This window comes from Eptatretus burgeri, chromosome 8 (genome assembly GCF_056783735.1).
Source record: "Eptatretus burgeri isolate ZD-2024b chromosome 8, Ebu_testis_v1, whole genome shotgun sequence".
NCBI lineage: Eukaryota > Metazoa > Chordata > Myxini > Myxiniformes > Myxinidae > Eptatretus > Eptatretus burgeri.
This window is the reverse complement of record NC_140968.1, coordinates 82685236-82710588: the sequence shown is the minus strand read 5'-3', so window position 1 is coordinate 82710588 and position 25353 is coordinate 82685236. Positions and strand designations below refer to the sequence as shown.

At 44.8% G+C, this 25353-nt stretch overlaps 2 protein-coding genes across 6 annotated transcripts in view; one reads left to right on the top strand and one right to left on the bottom strand.

The window, feature by feature from the left end:
• The window catches only part of LOC147022164 (uncharacterized), a 44438-nt gene extending 32969 nt beyond the window's left edge, over positions 1–11469 (top strand). For both annotated transcript variants that reach the window (XM_085892813.1, XM_085892812.1), the window contains one exon: positions 8553–11469. In XM_085892813.1, the coding sequence (XP_085748939.1) occupies positions 8833–10230 (1398 nt within the window). In that variant the 5' untranslated portion in view covers positions 8553–8832 and the 3' untranslated portion in view covers positions 10231–11469. The remainder of the gene's footprint in view (positions 1–8552) is intronic.
• A 12005-nt stretch (positions 11470–23474) lies between these two features.
• The window catches only part of KATNIP (katanin interacting protein), a 102422-nt gene continuing 100543 nt past the window's right edge, over positions 23475–25353 (bottom strand). For all 4 annotated transcript variants that reach the window (XM_085892809.1, XM_085892810.1, XM_085892808.1 and 1 more), the window contains one exon: positions 23475–23920. In XM_085892809.1, the coding sequence (XP_085748935.1) occupies positions 23893–23920 (28 nt within the window). In that variant the 3' untranslated portion in view covers positions 23475–23892. The remainder of the gene's footprint in view (positions 23921–25353) is intronic.

The window sequence follows — 25353 nt, the reverse complement described above, 5'->3', positions numbered from 1 at the left end:
GTTTTCCTGATGCTGATCCTGCTCACCAGATTCTCTCAGTAGGGGAGCCTCATGAATGGAGGAAGCCAATGGGCCGACCACATGCCTCGTTGTTACAGCACGTTGATCAGCATCTCAAGGAGATAGGGATGGGCCAGGTATCTGCCTGGGGGGTGGCCAAATAGAGGCCTCTGGAGTATCAGCGGAAAGTGGACGCAGTGACATGCTGCTCCAGCGCATGCTCCCATACCTGACCTACCTGACCTGTTTGTCTCTGGACGTGTCTGTGCAGTGTTTGTCTCTGGATGTGTCCAGCCAGTGTTTGTCTCTGGAGTTATCTGGGTATTGTTTATCTCAGGATGGTGGTTATCTCCAGATGTGTCTAGGCAGTGTTTGTTTGTGGACGGAGTTTGTCTCTGCACGTGTCTGTGCATTGTTTGTCTCTGGACTTGTAGCTCTGCTCTAACTCCCACTCCCACATACCTCCTCCCCACCCTTCTACCAAACATGATTTACAGTAAATATCATCATCTTAAACTTACCCTGTGAATTGGCAAGCTGCAGATATGACCTTCTCATCGATGTTAAGAAGCACTAAAGTTTGGGTGGAACATGCCCTGCCTCCAAACCATCGGGCCTTGGATGGGCTCACATCACCAGGAGTTTTTGCCGTACAGCTGTAACATGTAAATTTCTTGGACGAGTTTATCAGAAAGTTCTTCAAATATTTCAATGTGCAGAGGCACACCCTTCCTCACAGGTACATTTCCAAGTTTTTTTGGCCTCCTCTGGAAGCTTTGTGAGCAGTTTCATGCTGCAATCCTTATCCTGCACACACAATGTATGTTCGGCTGCCCTAATGACCCCAGTTTCCTGGGGTTTCTAAGCATGTGCAACAATCATTCTGTGGTGGATTCCGTCATTTCGATAGACGCATATTCCTGAGGTCAGGGTTCCAAGATCATGTTGGCACTGGCAGTGTTATTGTCGGTGTAAATGTGCTGAAATGGAAATGCAAAGATGATACTTGATCCATTTTAAAGCCGTGGTACCCTGCTTGCTGCACCACTTGCGATGGAATGGGAAATAAAATGGGAAGATTCCCTGATGCACGTCGAAAACGCATGTCCGTGCCTTCTGGGTGAGGGAAGGTCTTCTGAAGCTTCTCTATGAATGCATAAAGGAGGGTGATGGTATAACTGTGGTGCCAAGCCACATCGTTATGTAATTAAATCTAATACATTATATCACGTGACCATGTTCAGTCAGCATCACGTGACATGATGCAATGATCTCTATTTAGGCCATAGCTCCATTCCGGGAGATTCTGCATCTTGGAGCTTTTTCCATTTGCTGCACGAGCAGAAACTTAGTGTGAAACACCATCGACTTGAGCTTGGAGCAGAGCGTTAACAGGGACACAGGCTCTCCATTGAAAGGAATCATTGCTTTTCGCAACTCGGAAAGTGCATTGCGACGCTGGCCCATCACCAACAACCAGAGAGGGATGGCTGCCTCCAAATTACTGACTCGCTTGGGATTGAGGTGGGAAAGCACCATGCGACATGTCTTTGCTCACAGCACGTCAAAAGGACAAGAAGTATATCGATGCCTCGGCTAATATCTTGAAGGATTCCTGCGACCCCAAGGAAAACTCTGCTTCAACATCCAAAGATCTCCTGAATTGATCCAGGAAAGTGGTGACAGAGGATATGAAGACATCCCTGCTTTGGATGCTTTCAAGGGGCCGTGAACAACACTGGAAATTTGAGGAAGAGTGTGCTGGTGATAGTGCTCGATGCTTCCAAACTGTTCCAATAATGAAGGTAGAGAATTTTATTGCGGAGAACAGCAAGAAGACATCTACAGTTGCTGGAGTGCGAGTGGCTGCAGAAGGTGTTAGGGATGTATTTTATGAAAAGATCAACTTTGTTGCTTCACAAAGCTTTGCTGGGTTCAACCTCTGACACATCCTCTCCTTCCCTATCAGTGCGATTCCCCTCTATTTGGCCCACAGCGACAGATCTCCCCTGAAGACCACACAACTGAGAACAACAAACATATAAATCTATGCTACAGTGGTGGACAGATAATAACCCTTTCATGATTACTGCACCTGAGCAGATTCTGAGGCAGAGTGGAACACAACTGCTGAAGAATGGAAACCTCAAGGATGAGCTGGTGGGATTCCTCTTGCATGAATGGAAGAAGAATCACAATGGCATGATTGTTGGCCAGAAAACATTTGTTGTCTCCCATGGCGGCCATTGCATCCAATTCACTTATGACTATAAGGTCGAGTGCGTAGTGACCGAACAATCAGAAAATCTCCAAAGCAAACATGAGGTTGACACACTGATCGCATTCCACACAGTAACTGTTGCTCCCTCCCCATGTTCCAAGACTCTGCAGAGAAAATTCCGCATGTTCACTTTGTGAGCATTCTGCGGGGACAGGCTACCTGTGCAAAGTCAATTGCTGGATTCATACACCTATCCCAGGACTTTCCATGACTGCATATAACTTTTCCACTACATCAGGAAAAATTATCCACTTAAACAATCTCAAGACATTGAATCAAAAATGACTACCAAATACACACCTCTGCATGCTCATTGATCAGAAACATTGTGTGGATGGCCCATGCATTGTAGCCAGCAGGCGAATGTATGCAATGAGTGCAGTTAGTGAATTTCGAAAAACAATGCAACCTAAATTTGTTGGAAAAACAAAATATCAATGAAAAATCACTCATAGAGTGACACTTGTTGAAACGGAATGGCACTCGGTAGAGCGCATCCATCCGCCAGGCTGAACAGTTCAAATTTTTATGTCTCACTGATAGGTTGGATCTGAATTCGGACCTTAACCAAAATCGAATCAGCTTGTTCTCATCACCTAACCAACTCTTCCACCTCGTTTTGTCACAAGTCGTCCACAACTTTTAGAGATATCATGCTATACATAGTTTTTGGCCCATCTCTCAAAGGAGAAGAATCACTTAAAAAAAATTCTTCTATCCGGATTTGAATCTTCCACAAAATTTAATCAATTGGTCCTTTTCACACACCCAACCTGTCGACAATGTTTCAACGGAATCCATCTATAACCTTTTGAGATGTCATGTAATTTCGTTTTTAGCACAGTCAAAAACACAAACAAACGAGAAGGGCACTTGGTTGAGCGCATACTTTTGCCAAGCAATGCCTGATACACAAGAACCTATCAGGCCCAATACATTTTTGAAATATCATGCTATATATCATTTTTGGCCCTTTCTCTCAATGGAGTGGGGCAACTTAGCTAAATATAGCATAACAATTGTGCATTTTGTGAGGAAAGCACCAAATTTGGCACACCAGTAGCCTATCATATTATGAACAGATTTGGATATTGGGCCATCTCAAATTCAGCCGCTGATGGCTGTAGCAGCCATTTTCCACTGCCATCAAAAATTTTGAGATGGCCCAACATCCAAATCTGTTTATAATATGATAGGCTACTCGTGTGCCAAATTTGGTGCTTTCCTCATAAAATGCACAATTGTTATGCTAAGTTGCCCCACTATGGGTCATGTGCTCCAATATGCTCCAATATATGCCCATATAGTCAGGACTTTATCTGAGCCTGGTGTTGGCGCAGTGGTTAGGGCAGCGGCTTGGGATCCAAGAGGTCCTGAGTTCAAGCCCCGTTGGGCCACTGAATTAATACACCAGGGGGTTGACTCAGCCTGTCATCCTTCCGAGGTCGGTGAAATGAGTACCAGTGTATACCCTGGTTAAAATAGGTGTACCTTATCCCTGTGTCGTAAGAGGCGACCAGGGTTGCGTCAGGAAGGGCATCCGGCGTAAAACATGTGCCAAATCACTATGCGGATCATACGGATGATCCGCTGTGGCGACCTCTCACGGGAGCAGCCGAAAGAAGAAGAAGAAGATAGTCAGGACTTTATCTCCTATTGGACATTGAACAAATGGTAATATGGCATGTCATGATCATATTTTATTGGCAAACACATTCCATTTTCCATCAGACTCCTCACACCTTTCGATGCCTCATGAAACCGATCATTTCATGTGCAGTAACACTGGGACACAAATTCCTTATTTTTTAGATCCTCGTGGAGGATCTCTAAGTCTTACTCACATTGTTGTTCTTCATCTTCTTCTTGTGGACTTTTTCATTTCACAGCCTACAGTTTTCATCGAAACTTCCTGAAACTTGGCGTATACATGTAAAAATACCCTGCGCAGACAGTAACCATCTCCGATTTTGAAAATTCCTCCTAGAAAAAAAAAGTTATGACGTCAAAATATCTCTGCTAATGGAAATCGCCTGAAAAATTATCTCCGAAACTAGGCAAGCTTTTTGAATTCTGTTTGCGGGAATCAAACAGGGTATTAGCACAGATAATTTATTGCAAACCTGATACATCACAATGACGTCATATTCGTTTTATGACGTCATCATTAAGAGGACGAGGATCTTAGCTCATTTGAGCTTGTTTGAAACTGTATTATATCAATTAGCAGAGTACCTGCCCTACGGACGATTTTGTTCCAAGCATGCGACACGTTCTTCTGATGCATACCTTTATTTGGGCAGTGTACAGGCAACTGACAGCTGCCTCAATAATTCCTGAAAAAAAGAATAACCCGGGTTATGTGCATGAAGCAAAAACATACCGACTGCATATAATTCAAAACACCTCACTGGAATGGAAAACGTGGGGACAAGAATACTGCACTGCCAATGGTGGGGACTTATAATACACCACGGTCACCACCCCACCTGCAGGTGGTGCTACACGATACACATTTCCACCCCAAAGACCACCGGCAAAGATAAAAAAAAAAACACCCCGATACATTAATTGTGGTCATGCTTACCCTGCGTAGCAAGTCTAGATGTAATCAGGCCAGAACTGCAGGAGGAACAGCATCACAAACACACAAACAAACACATAAACACCGGTCTGTGAATTAGAGTAAGGATTCATATGCAGCAACACAAACGAATGCAACAAAATACCGGCATTTCAGATTAATCATCGACATCATCAACTCCATCATCGTCAACATCGACACCCCAAAGACCTGTTCTTGGTCAGTCGCGGTATCTTTTTTTACAACTCTTACACCCACAAAAAATCGTTGCAAAACAAACCTGATCTTCACCTTCATAATGAGTTTTCACACAGTTACAATTAACATTCTCTTTGAGGACACACTTTGGGGATGGTTCCATTGTCATCCATGTGATGGATAGTTCATTGTTTGATACTATCCATCCATGTTCATCAGGGGATGGGGAATTTATCATTTATCATAACAAGGGACGACCCATCAGAAGCCAGGTAAACAATATATTGGCAGATTGATGCCAATGTGATGTTGGTGTCATCATCAATCTCGACAAAGTTTGTTATTATAGCATCATCTGACGGTCCAACACTCCAGGCAAGGAGGTTATACTGTTCAATGGGGATGGGTATCTTCAGCGGATGCAAGCGTAAGATCTGCAGCAGTCGATGGCCATGGACAGTCCAGAGCAGGTGTTCTTTGCAAGGAATTCTTTATGATGAGCACTGCTTGGTGGATATAACAAGGAATAACAAGGAAATCCATCACAGGTCGAGGCCATTCAGCCCATCATGCCTGCGCGAACACCACACCAACCCATCGACACAAGATCCAAGGAAGAAAATACAAAAACAAGTTTTAATTAATTTAATGATTATTATTATTACTATTTTTGGTACTTTTTTGTTATTTTAATATATTTAATTTTCCTTTTCTTCCCCTCAGGAAGGGGGCATGGGCTTCATTAAAAACACACATCAACCACACAACTCCCATTGACAAGACCCCCCACCAACAGCACTCTGTACACAATCAACCATCAATACTTCAACTACCTAAAATTCCTATCAACAACCCTACACCCCTCTATCTCCATAACTTCCAGTTACCTATATAATTATAATTTAAACTTATCTACTTTTCCTGCTGCCACTACCTTTCCAGGGAGACCATTCCATGCATGAACTACTCTCTGAGTAAAAGTCCCCTACCTTACTACCGTCTTAACTCTCCTCTTTTTACTCTCAGGCTATGGCCCCTGGTCCTATCACTGTCTGCTCTGTTGAATAATTCATCTGCACTTATTTTATCTTCACCTTTCATTTTCTTAAACATCTCCATCATATCTCCTCGTAACCGCTTCCTTTCTAGTGAATAAAGCCCTGTCTCCTTCAGCCGCTCCTCATAGCTGAGTCGAGCTTAGCCTGGAATCAATCTAGTTGACCTGCGCTGAACCTTCTCTATGGCATCCATGTCCTTCCAGAACTGTGGTGACCAGAACTGCACACAATATTCTCGATGTGACCCTCTCTAAATTCCTGTACAATGTTAACACCACCTCTTTTGATCTATAATTGATCCCCCTTCTTATACAGCCTAAAACCCTATTTGCTTTACCTATAGCTGCCTGGCACTGCGCTGCCTGCTTACCTCCCGTATCTTTTACCACCCACAGATCCTTCTCCTGTGTAACACGCTCCAAAATTACCTCTTACATCCTGTAATCTCTATTTTCATTGTTCTTTCCCATCCCCAACACCTTACACTTGCTCAGGTTAAATTCCATCTGCCAATCTTTTACCTGATCTATACAAGTATCAATACTCTCCTGAATCTGATCACCATCCGCTCTGCGATCCTCCTCACCTCCAAGCTTTGCATCATCTGTAAATTTGGAAAGCTTACTCTTTACCCCATTATCCAAATCGTTGATGTACATAATGAATAGTAGTGGTTCGAGTACTGATCCCTGAGGTACCCCGCAACTTACATCCTCCCAGCAAGACATCCTCCCACTCACAGCCACTTTTTACTTCCTACCACGAAGCCAGTTTGCAATCCAATTAGCTACCTGAGCAGCCACTCCACAAACCCTCACTTTGGATAACAACCTCCGATGTGGTACCTTATCAAATGCCTTCTTAAAGTCGAGATATACTATGTCCACTGCCTTTCCCTCATCCACCCAATTAGACACTGCTTCATAGAACTCCAAAAGATCTGTGAAACAGGAACTACCTTTTGGTAAACCCATGCTGACTACCTTTAATTAGTTTGTATTTATTTAAATTATTCCCTGTAGTGGTGACGGCGCCCCTGGAGCCTCAGCTATATAACGCATGAATGTAACGCATCAAGAACACGGATGGAACGAAATTATTGCGATTGAAACAGATGTCGAATTCGACCGGAAAAAGTCCTACGGCGATGGGGGCGTGGTGAAGCATCAGGCAACGGATATTGTCCAAGTCGAAATCACAACCCGACATGTTGGCGGTCTGGGATATTGGTCGTTCTGCTTACCATGGAGCAATAAGGCAGTCCGGCAGCACCTCAGGCGACAGAGCAGCTCTATTTAGGGAGGACGCTGCTCTCCCCAATCCAGGGACAGGACTAGAAAAGGTGTCCCAAAAATTGTTTGTTCCACTGAACCCGGTTAGCAAACGGTGGCTGATGGGTTTTAGGCCATGGGCTAGATAGGGCCACCGTGCAGCCCCCCCACCCCCACCTCCCAACAAAACTATGTTTTTTGGAAGTGTCTGGATATGCTGAATACGAATTTGAATGTTAACATTGAAAATATTGGGTTACACTACCTCTTTTAGCCTTATGAAAAGAGGGTACCCTCAAAAATGAATTTTCGTCATTTGTGCCAAAAGCGATTTCCGTACCCAATCAGAATGGCTTCTAGATGACCCATTACACGGTCAGACTACACATATTATATTATGGATTATATGAAACATAATCTCATGCTGGTTTCATGTATGTGTCTAAAATTAATATATCGAAGAGCTTACATAACATGTTGAGTGCATGTACTGTATCATCTTATTAACTGCCCATTACTGTGTTGTAGTTTTCAATAAAGCTTATTTTATCCTGTTTCTTGTTATAATATATCCTGCTAATTAACCATGAGGTGACATGCCAATGCCAACTGCATTCCACTTGATGCCAAAATGGGTCCAATATCTTGGATACCCGCAATGTTATCACATCCTAAATTGCATATGGTTAATCTCATTGTGTTTGTTAACTATGACCAGAGCCTCCATCGAGGTCAATACCTGACACAGAAATGACTTAGTGCTGAAGAGAAAGCTTGATTTCTCATGAACAAAGATATCCATCTTGAAATTGGTATTGTGTGAATTTTTTTTCCTCCACATAATTATATTTTTAATGTGCAGAATATGGCCATTGGAGCAGTAGTACAGACACCTCCCCCTCAAGGAACTTCAACAACAAATATTCATTTGCAGATTACTTAAGAATTATTCCCATCATTTACATTGAAGCCAACAGGTTAGTTAAGATACAATTCATTTATTTTGACATTAACATCAAATATGTAGTTAAGTTTTCTCTTTTAGGTCAAAGACAATCACTTAAGTCAATTATGAATAGCAAAATAACTCTCAATTTTAAATTTAATCACAGATATGACATTTAAAATTTTTTAATGTTGGCTTTCTTATCTATTTGCAGGCTCACAGAGGCTGAGTGCAACCATGCAAAGTGATGTCTGACCCAATGCACTCATCAGAATGTCAAGAGAAAGAAGGCCCCCCCAACCAAACGCCCGAAGGATGGTGGCAGTGGAGGCCAAGGGACAAGGCCAAAGTCCAGGTGCATCATTCACATCCCTGGGCTTCAGTATGGACCTCTGGTGGCATTATCAATAAGTGCAGAATCCGATGAAAGACTTGCCAGGTTGAAGGACATACGTGACAGGAGACTGTCTCAGCCATTAGAATCTATTCACCGAATGACTGCTCCCTGTGACCTCATACCAGACACCATTACTGAAGGTGATGGATATCACAGAGAATGTTACCAAAGATTCACTATGAATCTCAATCGATTTTCCAGTCATTATGAACCATCTGAACCATCATGTTCCAAGTTAAGTCGGAGGGGCTCAGCTGGTGACAAGGTACTATTCTCACCTGATTGTGTATTCTGCCACTCGATGGAACGGAAGAAAGTGAAAGTCAAAGGGACATGGACTACTGAGGGCTTAAGTCAGTTTGAGTTTGATGGATGGAGAATGGTGCTCAAAACTGCTGAGGATAAATTAGATGAGAAGTTGCTGATCAGAATTAGAGGCCATGATTTGTTTGCTACAGAAGCAAAATACCACAAATCCTGCAGGGTCCAATACACACAAAATGCCGACAAATGGAGAAGTACAAGCATAGAAGACAAGGAGCAACAAATCAAACTGGCAGACAAGGATCACAGTGAGGCGTTTGGTGCTGTATGCCAAGTAATCGACAGGGATATCATCATCATCAAGAATATGATGAAACTGTCAGAGCTAACTGAAATTTATATCTCTCACCTGAAATGCACCAACTTCCCCAATCCCAAATTTCGTGGAGAAAACCTCAAAGCTAAGCTGGAGAAACATGACAAATACAAGGACAGACTGGCCTTCTGCACACTAAACAGAAGAGGCAACTTCCAGTCTTACATTGTCTACAGCTCTCACCGTGACAGTAGTGACACAGTTCGATGTACATATGAACTTGGTTCTAGGGACATGATCCAGGATGTTGGAAATTACCTACGTCAAGTGATTCTGGAGAGCTTCGCAAAAGCTGATGACTTGAAATGGCCTCCATCTGCCCAGGACCTTGGAAACATGACAGCTGTAATTCCATCACAATTGGAAAAAATTTTGAATTACCTGATATCAGGCAAACCAACTCCTCACACGTCGAAAGTGCACAGGCTCGTGAATTCAATTGGGCAAGATATTTGTCGTGCAGCATCGAATGGGGAATGGAAACTCCCGAAGCATATGCTCATATGGATGACACTTCGTCACCTTTTCAGGAGCGAAAAATTGATAACCTTGCTGAACCGAATGGGACACTCAGAAAACTACTCATTCTCACTAGAGTTGGAAACTGCCCTTACTCAGGCTGTTGCTGAAACATCAAGTCTGCTGTCAACGCAAATCATTCGATCACCAGGGACCTCTTCCATTTTCCACTATGAATTTGATAATTTTGACCAGTTACTGAACAACCTCACTGGAATGGTCTCAATCCACACTGCACATGGCATCATGCTACAGGACACAGAAGGCAAGCCAGAGGATCAGGAGAGTGAACTACCAGGTTGGGATATGGAAGAAGGCCCACATTGCCAACCCTGATATCCCTGATGCTGGTGACGGACACGGTTGGGCACTTGTCAACCAAAAACTGGAGCCTCTCTGGTATGAGGGGTGTGTTCTTCCACAGCAGTTGACAGATATTGCTGAATCAGTGAACACCAGTGATGATGGAGATGATGAATCAGATGACGATGACAGCATACCAGAGGAACAGGAGTACTCACCTGGTGACAGCTCAGAGTCTGACCAAGATTGAAGAACATAGCTGAACCATTAGCTGTTGACATTGATTGAAATGGATGACAGTAAAATCTCATGATATTGTTACTTACCTGATGAATACAATGAAACTGTATGATCATGATAATATATCAACAGAAATATCTTGAAATATGAATATGAAAGATATACTGTGTTATCGCCTGGTAAAAGGAACAATGTTACAGACTGTTATTACCTACTATATGTAAATATAATGTTAGTTTCAATCATTGTTTGTAATCAGAATTTGGGAAATAAGTATGATTGTAGCACATTTATATGTATTGTAAAATACATTACTATATTATTTAGAGTGGGAAAGAATATACCAGCGATATTAACATGAATAATGTTCTCAGCAATTTATTTGATTTTTAAAACCCAACCCTGCTTTTGATTTTGTGAATACCGTTCTGTTGTTTATAGTGTGATAATATCATGTGTGTTCATGTTATCTGGATTAAATTGTATTTGGATACTATATATATGGATAACAAATTAAGTCAGATTCTTATTCTGGACTATTTGGCAGAAGAAAAAAAAATGTCCTAAAAATAAGCTTCATTGAAACTTCTACAACACAGTAATGAACGGTTAATAAGACGATACAGTGCATGAACTCAACATGTCATATAAGCTCTTAGATATATTAATTTTAGACACATACATGGAACCAGAATGAGATTATGTTTCATATAAGCCATAATATGTGTAGTCTGACAGTGTAATGGGTCGTCGAGAAACCATTCTGATTGGGTACGGAAATCGCTTTTGGCACAAATGACGAAAATTCATTTTTGAGGGTACCCCTTTTCATGAGGCTAAAAGAGGTAGTGCATCCCAATATTTTCAATATTAACATTCAAATTCATCTTCAGCATATCCAGACACTTCAAAAAAACATAGTTTTGTTGGGAGGTGGGGGGGGGGGCTGCACGGTGGCCCTATCTAGCCCATGGCCTATTATCTCTTATTGTGGTCGAAACACAAGGAAAATAAAAACCAAACGGAAAATTATGACTTTTGCAGCTTGGAATATTCGAACTCTCCAAAGCGAACGAATTGTGGAATGGAGAACTGCTATTATCGGAATGGAACTTGATAGATATGGTATCGATATTGCAGCACTGAGTGAAACCCGACTTGCACACACTGGTCAAATATGTGAAAATACATCCGGTTATACTTTTTACTGGAGCGGTTTGCCATCAACATAAAAACGGATGTACGGGGTAGCTCTTGCCATAAGATCTACGATTGTGAAGAACCTGTCAAGCGTACCGAAAGCAATAAGTGAGCGGTTGCTGTCTGTCAGACTCCCAATCAGCAAAAACAGAAGTGCAACTATCATCAGTGCGTACGCCCCCACCATGACAAATGATGATGTCATGAAGGAAGCTTTTTATAATCATCTCGATGAATTGCTGCGTCACATCCCAAAGGATGACAAAATTGTCCTCCTTGGTGATTTCAACGCTCGGGTTGGAACAAACCACGCAGCATGGCCTGAAACACTTGGTCGGCACGGAATTGGCAAGCTAAATTCCAATGGTCTATAACTGTGTTGTCCGAGGTGCAGCGGAACATGGAGGGCGAGAGCGTAGCAGTAACTCCGCTTTATTGAGCGTCCGAATGTACATCACTGCCACCCCTAGCGGGCGAGTCATGACAATTATAACATGACCAAACGAAACCAATCAACAATCAAAATCCTCCAAGTACCGCGGCCGTCTCCAGACCCGCCTCGGACGGGCAGCGATGCCAGATGGCCCAGGCTCAGACGCCTCCCAGCTTGGTTGAGGTGACACCCTCGCCGGACTTGCCCCATCGCAACAACAACCGCCCCCGGCCGACAAGCTTGCTCATCATCCTCGAGCGCGACTGAATCAGGTGAACACCTCGCGGGCGTCGACACGTCCGGCCCTGGCGATACAACGTCAGGCCGCGGCGACATCACAGGTGGGGGTCCCACATCGCTCGGCATGGGGGGGGGGTGATGCTGAACAGCGATCATGCATTTGGTCCACGTGCCGCTTCCACACCTCCCCACCATCAGTCCGCACCATGCAATTCGCCGGCCCTAGTACCACAGAGACCACAGCCAGCACCCATTTGGACCCATGGAAATAATCGGGCACCATCACCCGCTGTCCCACATCAAAACCGCGCAGCAGCGTCGGGCGTGACACCGCCGCACTCACTGACCCTCCAGGTCGCAGCAAATCCAGTCTGGACCGCAATGCCCGTCCATAGAGACGAATGGCAGGAGAATCGCCCATGATGGGATGAATCGCGTTCCTGTATTAGAGCAAAAAGACATCGACCATCGTCTGCACAGGTGCAACACCCCCCCTGCGCAAAGCCCATTTCAACATCTTAACAAACGACTCCGCCTGCCCATTAGTCGCAGGATGATACGGTGCGGACCTGAGATGTCGAATACCATTCTGACGCATAAACTCATCAAATACACCTGCGATGAACTGCGGACCGTTATCAGAGACCAGAACCTTGGGTAACACTTTATTAGCAAAGATCATCCGCAGTTTCTCTACTGTAATGTTCGCTGATGTATGCTGCATTACAACAACCTCCGGCCATTTAGAGAATGAATCGATCACAATCAAAAACATTTTGCCATTAACCGGCCCCGCAAAATCCACATGGACCCTCTGCCAGGCCCTGGCTGGGGTAGGCCATTGTCCCGAAGCCCGACACGGGTTATCAGCATCTGTTTGACACGTGGTACAACGCTTAACCAACTGCTCAATGTCTTTGTCCAACCCCAGCCACCACAACAGGCTACGAGCAAGACTCTTGGTCTTCACGACGCCAAGGTGACCGACATGCAGTTCTTCCAAACACCGCTGCTTGAACTTCGGTGGAATCACCGCCCTCATTCCCCACATAATGCAACGTTGGACCAATGACAGCTCCGATGCGTGTGACACAAAAGGCTGAAATGCCGGCGTTGAAGGTAGATCGCTCCAATTCCCCGTAGAAATCGCCTGGACGACACGGGCGAGCACTGGATCATGAGCCGATTCCACCACGACCTGTTTGGCCGTGATCGGCCCGCTTTGGACCTGGCCCAGCGCGAACACATCAACCCGGTCAGCCAACTCAGACACAGCTGGACCCTCCATGCAAGGCAAGTGCGAGAGCCCGTCACAGTTAGCATGCTTTTCGGTGCTCCGGAACTGAATATCGTAATTGTACGCAGCAAGAAACAAACACCACCGCTGTATTTACGCGGCCGCTACCACGGGTACCCCGCATTCGGGTCTCAGGATGAATTGAAGCGGTTTGTGATCCGTCTGCAAAGTGAAATGCTGCCCCAGCAGGTATTGATGAAACCTCCGCACACCCCAGACGAGGCTGAGAGCCTCGCTCTCGATCTGGGCATATTCCCGCTCTGCTGCGGACAGGGTCCGGGATGCAAAACAAACAGGCCACTCAGAACCATCGTCCATCCTGTGGGAGAGCACTGCCCCAATGCCATATGCAGAGCTGTCGCATGCCAATAAGAGTGGACGCGCAGGCTCGTAGTGCACGAGGACCTTATCCTCTGTGAGCAGCCGCTTGACGCGGTCGAACGCCACCTGGTGTGCAGGCCCCCAGGCCCAGCGCTCGTCCTTCCTGAGCAACTGCGTTAACAGCGCAAGCTGTGAGCTGAGCCCGTGCATGAACCTTTGGTAATATTGGGCCATACCAATGAACGAGCGCAGCTGCGTCTTGTCATGAGGCGGTGGCATGTACTGAATCGCCTCCACCTTCCGAGGGCCTTTCAACAGCCCCTCCGGCGTGATGACGTGCCCGAGGTATTCCAAGCGCTGCTTGAAGAACGCGCACTTGTCTCTGTTCAAGCGCAGGCTGCACGCTTCTAGCTTCGTCAGCACTTGGGCAATGTTCGCAAGGTGCTCGTCCGCCGTTTTCCCCGCAATGAGCACATCGTCCAGGTAGGTTTGAGCAGGCAGGCCAATGCAAACCTGATCCATGGCTTTCTGCCACAAAGCCGGGGCCGAAGCAATTCCAAAACTGAGTCGGGTATATCGATAGAGCCCTTGACACGTGTTGATTGTCAAAAGGTCGCTACTCCCAGGATCCATCGGCAGGTGAAAATATGCATCACGCAGATCAAGCTTCGTGAAGTATTGACTCCCCACCAATCGTGCATATATCTCATTGATTGACGGCAGTGGATATTGCTCCATGCTGAGCCCCGGGTTAACCGTGGACTTGAAGTCCCCGCACAATCGGACGTCTCCATTCTGTTTCAGCACCGTGACGACCGGGGTGGCCCAATCTGAGTTTGACACCTCTTTGATCACTCCACAGGCCTCCAGCCTATCCAGTTCACCCTTGATCTTGTCCCGCAGGGACAACCGGTCGTGATTTACAAAAACGAGAAACCACCCCCTCCTTCAGGAAGAGCTTTTCCTCCACGCCCTTGAGTTTCCCAAGGTCGTCGCAAAACAAACCTTGATGTCTTTGAAGAATCCTCTCCAACTGATCCTCCCATCCGCTCGGCACGGGTTGCACAATGTGAACGGTGGCCCAGTCTAGCCTGATGCGGGTCAGCCAGTCTTGGCCGAGAAGAGACGGACCCTCCCCCGCACGATGTACAACGGAAGCGTGGTGACCTGGCGTTGGTACTGCACAGACACGTCTGCCATCCCAACTGGCGTTATCTTCTCGCGGGTGTACGTGAACAGTGTGAGGTCGGACCTGATAAGCTTCAGGTCATTGAGTCTACGCGTGGTCTGTTCGCCGGTGATCGACACCGCCGCTCCCGTATCAACCTGAAACGTGATCGGCGTGTTGTTCACTTCGACTTCCACTGTCATCGGGCGTGCCGCCGCAGGGCCAATCGAAAACAGGCCCATCAACGGCTGCCGGTTTCGCCCCGGGTTGCCGAGGTCGCCTCGCGCATCGCCGTCCATGACCTTAACAGTGGCCAACGCCCCTCGGCACACACGCTTCAGATGACCCACCTTGTGACAACGTAAACACTCGGTCCTTTTAAACGAGCACACACAGCGCAGGTGTCGACCTCCGCATCCCAGACACATCCGAGGGGTCACCTCGCCGCTCGTGCGGCCGTGCGGCGACGTCTGGCCCCGACCCACACCGATGGTCGTGCGTGCGTCCCGGGGCGTTCGCGACACCGCGTGGGTCCCCAGGCCATCCGGCATGCTGTGGCCGGTGATGGCCCGAACATCTCCGAGAGTCTGCTCGACAGCTGGAGCAGTGTCGACCGCCGAGGTAAATATAATGGCTTCACCCTTCAGCCGTAGAACCGCCGAAACCATCTTCGCATCTTGCAAACCAGAAATAAAACGATCTCTGAGCCGAGCTGGACGCTCCTCTGTCGTGAACTTGCAGGCCACGGAAGAACGCTTCATCCGCGCCACGAAATCAGCGACGCGCTCCCTGTACCTTTCGCGAGGCGATCGAACTGGTATCGAGCCAGCTGTAATGACTTCTCCGGCGCCATGTGAGCTTTCATCCTCTGCACAATGTCCCGAAACGACAACACGTCCCCACTGGGCTTGTCCGGCGCCACCAAATCACTCAGCAGTCAATAATGTTCCATCGATAGCGAGGCGAGCAAGATCGACTTCTGTTTGCTCTCGTCGACCAAATCATTCGCGTGGAAATAGCATCCCAATTGTTCCGAAAACGATTCGAAGTCGTCTCCGACGAAAACGGGCACAAGTCCGAGCGCCGTGACTCGTCGATCAACCATCCTCATCAGCCAAATGTGGTGTCCGAGGTGCAGCGGAACATGGAGGGCGAGAGCGTAGCAGTAACTCCGCTTTGTTGCGCGTCCGAATGTTCATCACCGCCACCCCTAGCGGGAGAGTCATGATATACAAAAACCCAATCACGTGATACAGCACAATAACTACTATCAAAATGTAAAGAATATGGGCTGACTATTACCAATACTATGTTTCAGCTACCGACAGCACACAAAACAACCTGGATGCATCCTCGAGCAAAACATTGGCACATGATCGACTATGCAATCGTACGAAGTCGTGATCGCAAAGATGTGACGATCACAAAAGTTATGCGTGGTGCTGAGTGTCAGACCGATCACAGAATGATTCGAATGAAATTAAAGATGGTCATTAACCCAAAGATCAAAAAGTCCAGTTTTAAGGCAGTAAGAAAGTTGAATGTTTCCACTCTAAGGTCAGCAGAAACCCGACACCAGCTGGCCGAAAAGATAAATGGTGAGCTTACTGCAAACCCAATAGATCCAAATGGCACAGTGACTAACGAATGGAATATCCTGCGTGGCATGGTCTACAACACATCTAAGATGATGCTTGGACTGAAAACCAGGAAACACCCTGACTGGTTCTCAGATAATTTGGTAATTATTCAGAATATAATTGACAACAAAAACGAAGCATTTAGAGCATGGCTATCCAGTAACACACGATCATCGAAATTGAAGCTCCATCTTTGTCAAAGGCGGCTGCAAAATGAAACGCGCAAGTTGAAAGACCAGTGGCTGTCCCGAAAAGCCCAGGAAATACAACAATTGGCGGATCGAAATGATTCAAAGAATTTCTATGATGCCATAAAAGAAATGTATGGCCCTTCTGCACATGGTGGTGCCCCCCTGCTGTCTCAAGACGGCAGAAAATTGTTAGCCAACCAGGCAGAGATACTAGGTCGCTGGCAGCAACATTTTAACGAGCTCCATTTTAACATTTTAACTCAACAGACTACTCTCTGAGTCAAATGGAGTCCTTGATGTGTGGTCCTTAAAATGGAGTGGTCCTTGATCAACATCGCATGTTGATCAGCGCAGTATAGACCAACTGCCTCAAAAACCTGTGATTCAGCATTTTGCGAATGAACCAACTGAACAAGAAATTCGGAAGGCTGTCAATCTGTTATCAAACGGCGTCACCTGGTGAGGATGGGATTCCAGCTGAGATTTTCACACATGGTGGCGAAGTTCTAATCACACGTCTGCACAGCCTTCGTTGTCATATTTGGCGAGACGAAGAAGTGCCCCAACAACTGAAGGATGCTCTCATTGTTACTATCTTCAAACGGAAGGGCAGCCATTCGGAATGTGGAAATCATAGAGGAATTCCCCTCCTAAGTTCATGCTCCAAAATACTAACTAAAATTCTTCAGATACGTCTCGTAAATTCAATTCTATACGAAAATGTTTCGGAGTCGCAGTGTGGTTTTTGAGGTTAATGTGGTACCACGGATATGGTGTTCTCAGCTCACCAACTTCAGGAGAAGTGCGTCGAGCAGAATATTGGGTTATATGCGGTTTTTGTTGATCAAACTAAAGCTTTCGATACAGTCTCACGTGTTGCGCTATGGCAAATTATTCTCAAAATTGGCTGCCCACAGAAATTTGTAAGAGTGCTACAACAGCTACATGATGGAATGCAAGCTGGAGTGTGTGCTGATGGTAAGTTCTCCGAGGCGTTCAACATCAGCAACGGGGTGAAGCAAGGATGTGTTGTGGCGCCTATCTTATTTGTGCTGTTCTTTGCAACCATGCTCAAGGAAGCCTTGAAAACAAATGACAACGGTGTTCACATAAAATTTAGAACAGATGGTGGCATTTTCAATCTGCGTCGACTCCGGGCTAAAACCAAACCCATTGACCTGCTTGTTGGAGATCTCCTGTTTGCCGATGATTGCGGATTATTTTCCCATACCGTGGAGGGCTTACAATCGCTCATGAATGCTTTCGCAGTCGCATCTTCTAATTTCAGTCTAACGATCAGCACAAAGAAAACGGAAGTCATGTATCAACCACCCCCACAGGTGTTATATATCACTCGCCCACGATCCTTGTCAATGGAGAATAGTTGAAGACCACCAAAACTTTCCCCTATCTCGGAAGTATCTTGTCTGATGATGGACAGCTTGATCATGAAATTGTCAGCAGAATCTCCAAAGCCAGCTCTTATTTTGGCAGGCTCAGAGAACGGGTTTGGAATAGCCACGACATTAAACTTGATACCAAAATAGCAGTCTATCGGGCAGTAGTTGTTAGCACACTGCTATATGGAGCGGAGAAGTGGACGGTATATAGTAGACACATCCGACAGCTTGAAGCTTTTCAGCAAAGATGCTTGAGAAACATCCTGAAAACAAATTGGGAAGAAAAAGTTCTGAATATCGAAATTTTGGCAAAAACAAAGTGCTGTAGCATCGAAAGCATCATCTGAAATCGTCATCTGCAATGGTCTGGTCATTTAGTCAGAATGAATGACTCGTGTTTACCCAAGTCAATCTTTTATGGTGAGCTAAGAAATGGGTCCAGAAAGTTGGGTAAACCAAGGAAACGTTTCAAGGACATGTTGGCCGATACAACGAGGAAGTGTGATATCCCCAAGTCATTATGGGAAGAACTTGCCAAGAATCGTTCGCAGTGGAGGGGAAGAGTTCACACCGGGGTGCAAAGGTTTGAGAAAGTTCGGGAGCACGAGATTGTGCGAAAGCGACTGCGGCGGAAGGATCCATCCAAGGCAGCGGACACCGGTTTCCGTTGTGGTGTCTGCGACCGACCTTGTGCAAAGAAAGCTAGTCTCACTGCCCACAGTCACATCCATCGGCAAATGAACCAATCGACATAGTCGAAAACGACATGTCATCCATCATTTATTTAAATGGTTCCTCATCTGGTCCTTAATGAATGTCTCCAACACCTTCCCCACAACTGAAGTCAAACTAACAGGTCTACAGTTTCCCAATTCTTCTCTGGATCCTTTCTTAAATAATGGTGTTATATTTGCTACTCTCCATTCCTTCGGTACCTGTCCTGACTCCAGTGAACTATTGAAAATATCCTTTAATATCTCGCTTACCTGCTCAGCCACTTCCCTCAATACTATAGAGTGCATAATAACTGTCTCTGGAGCTTTATCTACTCTTAGATTTCTTCGCTGTTCCTTTACCTCCTCCACTCCAACCTGGATCTTCTGTAAAAGCCCTTTCTCACCTCCTTGATAAATACTCTCAGCAAATGGTAATTCTCCTGCCTGTTCTTGAGTAAAAGTTGAAGTAAAATACCTGTTCAATAAGCCTGCCATCTCACTTTCATCACTAACCACTCTCCCAGTGCTATTCCTCAATGGGCCCACACTGGGCCCAGTGGGCCCCAATCTTTTCTTTTCCCCTGATAGACTTAACTAAAGCCTTGTTATTATGTTTAATATTCTTAGTCATGTCCTTCTCTTACTCTCTTTTAGCTTGCCGAGTTATTTTCTTCACTTGCCTCTGTTTACTTCGATAGTGATATAAATCCAACTCCAGCCTTTTGCTTCTCCTTAATAGTGTTCCTTATCTCATTACTCAACCACCCTGGCCTCTTTCTACGTCGAGTTTTACATCTCATTGGAATGTACTTACTCTGCACTCTACACATTTGGTCCTTGAAGGTTTCCAATTTTTCTGATGCTGATTGTCCTGTTGTTGGAGTCTCCCAATCTACATCAGCCAATTCTCTCCTCATACCCTCAAAGTTTGCATTCCTGAAATCTAATAGCCTTATCCTACCATCCTGAACTCTAACCCTCAACAGAATCTTTGCACACACAATGTTATGTTCACTTGCTCCGAAATGCTCCTCTACATCCACCTCCTCCAGCCTCCTCCATATTGGGATTGTCACTTAAAAGGAGGTCTAACACTGCAATCCCCCTTGTGAGCTTATCTACAAACTGGGTTAAAAAGCAATCCTGGACTAAAACTAGGAAATCCTCATCTTCTCTGCCATTTCCCTGTTCCTGGACCCAATCTATCCCTGGCAAGTTAAAATCCCCCATAATCAATACTCTTCCCTTACCACATGCCCTTTTGAATTCTTCATGTACTCCACCTTCCTCCTCTTCCTTCCCACCCAGAGACCTATCAACACATCCTACCAGTATCTTCCTGTTTTTACAATCTCTAATCTCTTCCCACACAGAATCCTCAACATTTATTCCTCACTTAATGTCACTCCTTTCTCTTGATGCAATGCTGTCCTTAACCCAGATTGCTACTCCTCCTATTCTCTCTTTCCTATCACACTGATACACCTTGGAGCCTTCCAATATGTAGATATGCAAGATACACCTTCCTTGCCCTCTTTCTAAGGTTCATAAACCTTAGGTGCCAAAGCTACTAAATGATGACTTGATTCGGTCTCAATGACTGCGACATCACTGTGCGTGATTTTTGAGGACATTTTCAGATGGCTACCAGCAAATGATACCAAGTGCCATTCACTGCACAGGTGCATTTACCCGAAGTCTGTGAGGGTAGCTCGTTCTCTTTCAGCGCATTTCAAGAATAAAGTGATGAGGTTGGTCATCCAGAATACTTAATGATTTATGATTAGTTCCTCCTCTATAACTGCACTGCGAAATGGATCATACATAGGCTGCGGCATTGTTGACACTCAAATTATATAAATATATCAGATCATGCCCATCCTTCATCTTGGACATAAACTTACTGCTGCATTAAATATGATTATTTTCATCTCTCAGGTGCAGTTCTCGGTATATTTTTATTCAACAGGAATCTGCAATATTCCTTGTAGCAAACTTTATATCTCACTTCAATGGCAACACGGTCCTTTTCTCTGATATACAGGGTGGCCATAAAGTCTGGAAACATAGATAATATTATGTCATTGGAATGGTTGGATGATAATTTCCCCAACTGGATTGGACGACGTGGTCCTGTGGAGTGGGCTGCATGCTCACCACATCTTAACCCTCTTGATTACTTCTTCTGGGGTATACTAAAGGCGCAGGTTTATTCAGTGAAAATCAGACACGAATCATCCGAGGCATCGCATCACGGATGCATGTGCAGGGATTGATGGAAACGCTGCATTCATGCACCGCGTTCATTGCAATTTTGCACAGCGCATTGAACTGTGCATTTCTAATGAGGGACGAAGCATTGAACATGCCATGTAATGTCATTGAACATATAATGTCTTGTAATGCTTCAACGCGGAGAAATAGTCCAACCTTAAAGCTTACAAAACATCGAAACTGGCAGGAATCAAGAGTGAAATTTTTAGATTTAGTATATGCCAGACCTTATCTTGTTATCTGAATACTATGGAGAAAAAAAATATAATAGAAGACATTACTTTTCAACATGCCCACAGGCAGTATATACATACCTTTTCCAGATATTTCATCATTGTCAACACCCAAAATGCCTTTGACTTGCTCATCAATATATAATGGAGCAAGTGTATGTATGTATCATCTACTCCTCCAAGAGGATTCGACCTAGGAAGCTGAAACCTTCAGGGATGAATGAGGGCACCCTGACATTGTGCATGTGCAAGTTTCGTTTGATTCCATCAAGTTTTGAAAAAAAATGTTTTTCATCCATTTTGGCATTTTCTTCCTGTGAGGGGAGGGTGGGTGCAATTGGAATGATCCAAGCCATAGAACCACAATGTATTTTATAAGCAAATAAGCAGTATGCATGTTTTCGCTTCATATACGTAACCCAGGTTAATTTTCTTTCCGGGAGCAATTTCGGCAGTGATCTGTTGCCTATACACCGTCCAAATAAAGAGATGTGTCAGAAGAGCATGTTGCACATTTGGAATAAGATTGCCCGTTGGGTGGGTACTCTGCTATAGTATTAGTAATCATAAAGATAACTAGAACAGCGATTAGTAGAACGCATACCTCCACCAGGCCGTACAGTTTACAGTTTGTATCCTACTCCTACGAGGGTGGATCTGGGTCTGGACCTGAACCAAAATGGAATCGGCATGTTCTTGTCACGTAACCAACTCATCTGCCTAGTTTGTCATAACTCGGCCACAACTTTTTGAAATAATGGTTAAGGTGGCTGGCTTGAGATCTTAGGGTCTTGAGTTCAAATCCCCGTCACTGTTGAAAACTGTTGAATGTAACACCAGGTGGGTTGACTCTGCCTGTCATCTCTCTGAGGATGGAAAAATGAGTACCAGCATACTGGGAACAGGGGACACTGCATCAGCAGCACAGCTGTGCCCATAGAAAATGATGCAGCCAAGCAACCACAGGCTTCGTACAAATAAATGAATCGGATGATGCATCATACTATTATGGTAATCTGATTTGACAGGAAGTTTCAGACAAGCATTTCTGGATCGAGGACAAAATTCAATTGAAAAGATGAAATATGTCCATAGTTCGATGACATACTTAACTTCAATTATGCTTTCCCGCCCCCCCCCCCAAATACGATTTAATTATTTCACATCTCCAAAAAAGTAACACTTCGTTGTTACTTTGAGTGTATTGGGGTCACCTTAGCATCATCGTGGCCTAACTATATAGACCTAACGATACATCTCAACATTTTGAGGAATACGCTGCAGAAACTTCGTTTCCATGAAATATAACTTTTGCAGGCAGATGTAGAAATATTAATATTGAGAAGTACAATAAAATGTGATATCTGAAGTTTACTTTATTCTTCTTCTTTATTGGCCACAATTTTTTGGACGTTCTTGTGAGGTTGGCTGGGGGAAGTTGGCCCAAGTCTTTCAGAAACTGGCTGGCCAGGCCTGACGCTCGACAAAGGTTAGGGCGGAAATTTGGAATTTATCCATGGTGCCAGCGATAGCTCGTCTACTCTTTGTGAAAGACACCGCGGGATCTTTAAGGTCCATCTGAGAGATGGCACACACATTGATGAATCACCCTGCCTGTGAAACACCAGGATGGCAGTTTATCGCTGGGCTGAGATACGAACCCAGGCGAGACAGCTTAGCGGTGAGTGTTCGTACATCTCGGTCATCCTTCCAGCACAGTTGGCTTCATTCTTGGGAGTGCCTAATGAAAACCATGATCATTTCAATTCCAAACCCCTGTGTTAAACACAGAAGCCACTTCATGCAAAAACTAAAGGACTATTGTGCATATATCAACACATGAAGCATCAAATGAGGCAAAGAAAATGCAATTAAATTTACTGAGAAATGAAATCGACAGGTTTTTAATTATTATATGAATTTATTTTGCAAACATTACATGTTCAGTGCAAATATGTGGTTTATAAGGCATCTGATTATGGGTCTCATGTCTTTCACTGCATGGAAGGTTTTAAGCCGGTCAAAAACTTCATTCATCCATAAGCACCAAACATTGCATTTCCCTGACTGCATAGAAGTACACGTTTTGGTTTAATTTACCAGAAAATCTCGGCTGTTTCAAAACATTCAAAACCTGGCCCACTATATACTGCATGAACCAACTTGGGTTCCGGGAATGGTGATGACCTGCGAACCATTTCCCTGGCATGGCGGATGTGCTGATGAGGCCCCGTGCATGTTCGGTTTGCGCTTCACGGTGCTTTCAAAGGTCATTTCAGAAGTCCATCATTCAGGCGTCCTGAGGGATGGAATGGACTGGATGGGATGGTGCGTATGGTACTTTACAGCCACTGCTCTGCCTTGACCTTCCTGTGGATGAAAAGCAGGAGGTTCTGTATTCTGCACAGCTCCATCGATTTTATAAAACACGAGAAATTGCCTCGTGGACATCTATAGGCCTTGTTTGACATAGGTAATTAATCAGCTGGAGGAATAAAGCCTTTCCCCCTCGACCAGCAGTCATCATTTTCATTTGCAACCTCTTTCTACTCTGCCGGGAGTTCTGGCTGCATAGGAAAAGATGTGGTCACTAAAATGGCTTTGGGACTGGAGTTAATTCGCTAGACAGGTGGCCAATGGGTCGGTAAGCCAATTGGGCACGATTGTATCAGCTACAGGGTTGACGGGCCAAGCTTTTGATTTTTGCCTTGGCTAATTGCCATCCCTTTACCATGCTGAGATTAAACATCCCTGAGGTTTTCTTAGATAGTAACTTCACTAAAATCTTGTTTGGATGCTCATGACATGGACGCATACTTTATTTACAACATTAATCGTTTATGTTGACTTCCAAACTATCTGTCGTTTGGCTAAATTGAATGTTGCTTGCAATGCGAAAGCTGAGTTTGATCACTCCAGAATAAGAATAAAACTGTCGTTCATGAAAAATGTTTATGTAACTGTACAGTGCATTTAGTTGTACCATTTGCCTTTGCATGTACCCGTGAAGACAACCCAATTGATTGCATCACAATGGTATGCTCTGGGATAGTGCCTTTGCACTCCATGGTCAGCTGTATCGCCCAATGCTCTGAGTGCTCATCATCAATCAAAGTGTAACAAAAACATTCAGTTTAAATTCTAATGTCCTTTATTACCTTATTTATAATATCATGATCTCATTTCAGTTTAGGTAATAGATGTAAGCTTCTCCATGGACCCCTTCCAGGCTTTTCCAATCCCCCCTGCCCTGGGCTAGATGTGTTATGCCTGTCAATGCCTTATTTGATTGTACAAATATGGTGAGCCCCATGATTCACCAGATCCCCCCCCCAAAATACCATGATGTTGCTTAAAGATATACTCAAAAAGCAGAGATAATAAGACAGTATAGGTCATGCCTTACACCTACTCCAGGGTTATCAGGTGGTAGACGACCTAACTGAATAGGAATCCTTTTCTGTTTCTTCGTATTAATGCTAATAAAATAACAATTACCCAACATAAAGATAATGTTGCTGCCATTATGCAAACATCTTGTCCCTCAAATCAATGCAGAGTATGAAAGCTCCGTTGACCATGTGTTCACACCACATCACCACCCTGTAGCTCACACACACCATATAACTGACAAGGCATGAGTTTCACCGAGACGACCTCTACCTCTGCTAGGTCGAGACCAAATGCTTTATTCTTCGTGAAACTATATATAAAAAGGAGAAGCGTCCGTATGTGTCCGTCCATCATGCTTTATTCTAAGCGTCCGTATGTGTGGCTTACACTTGGCCCACAATCCAATGATG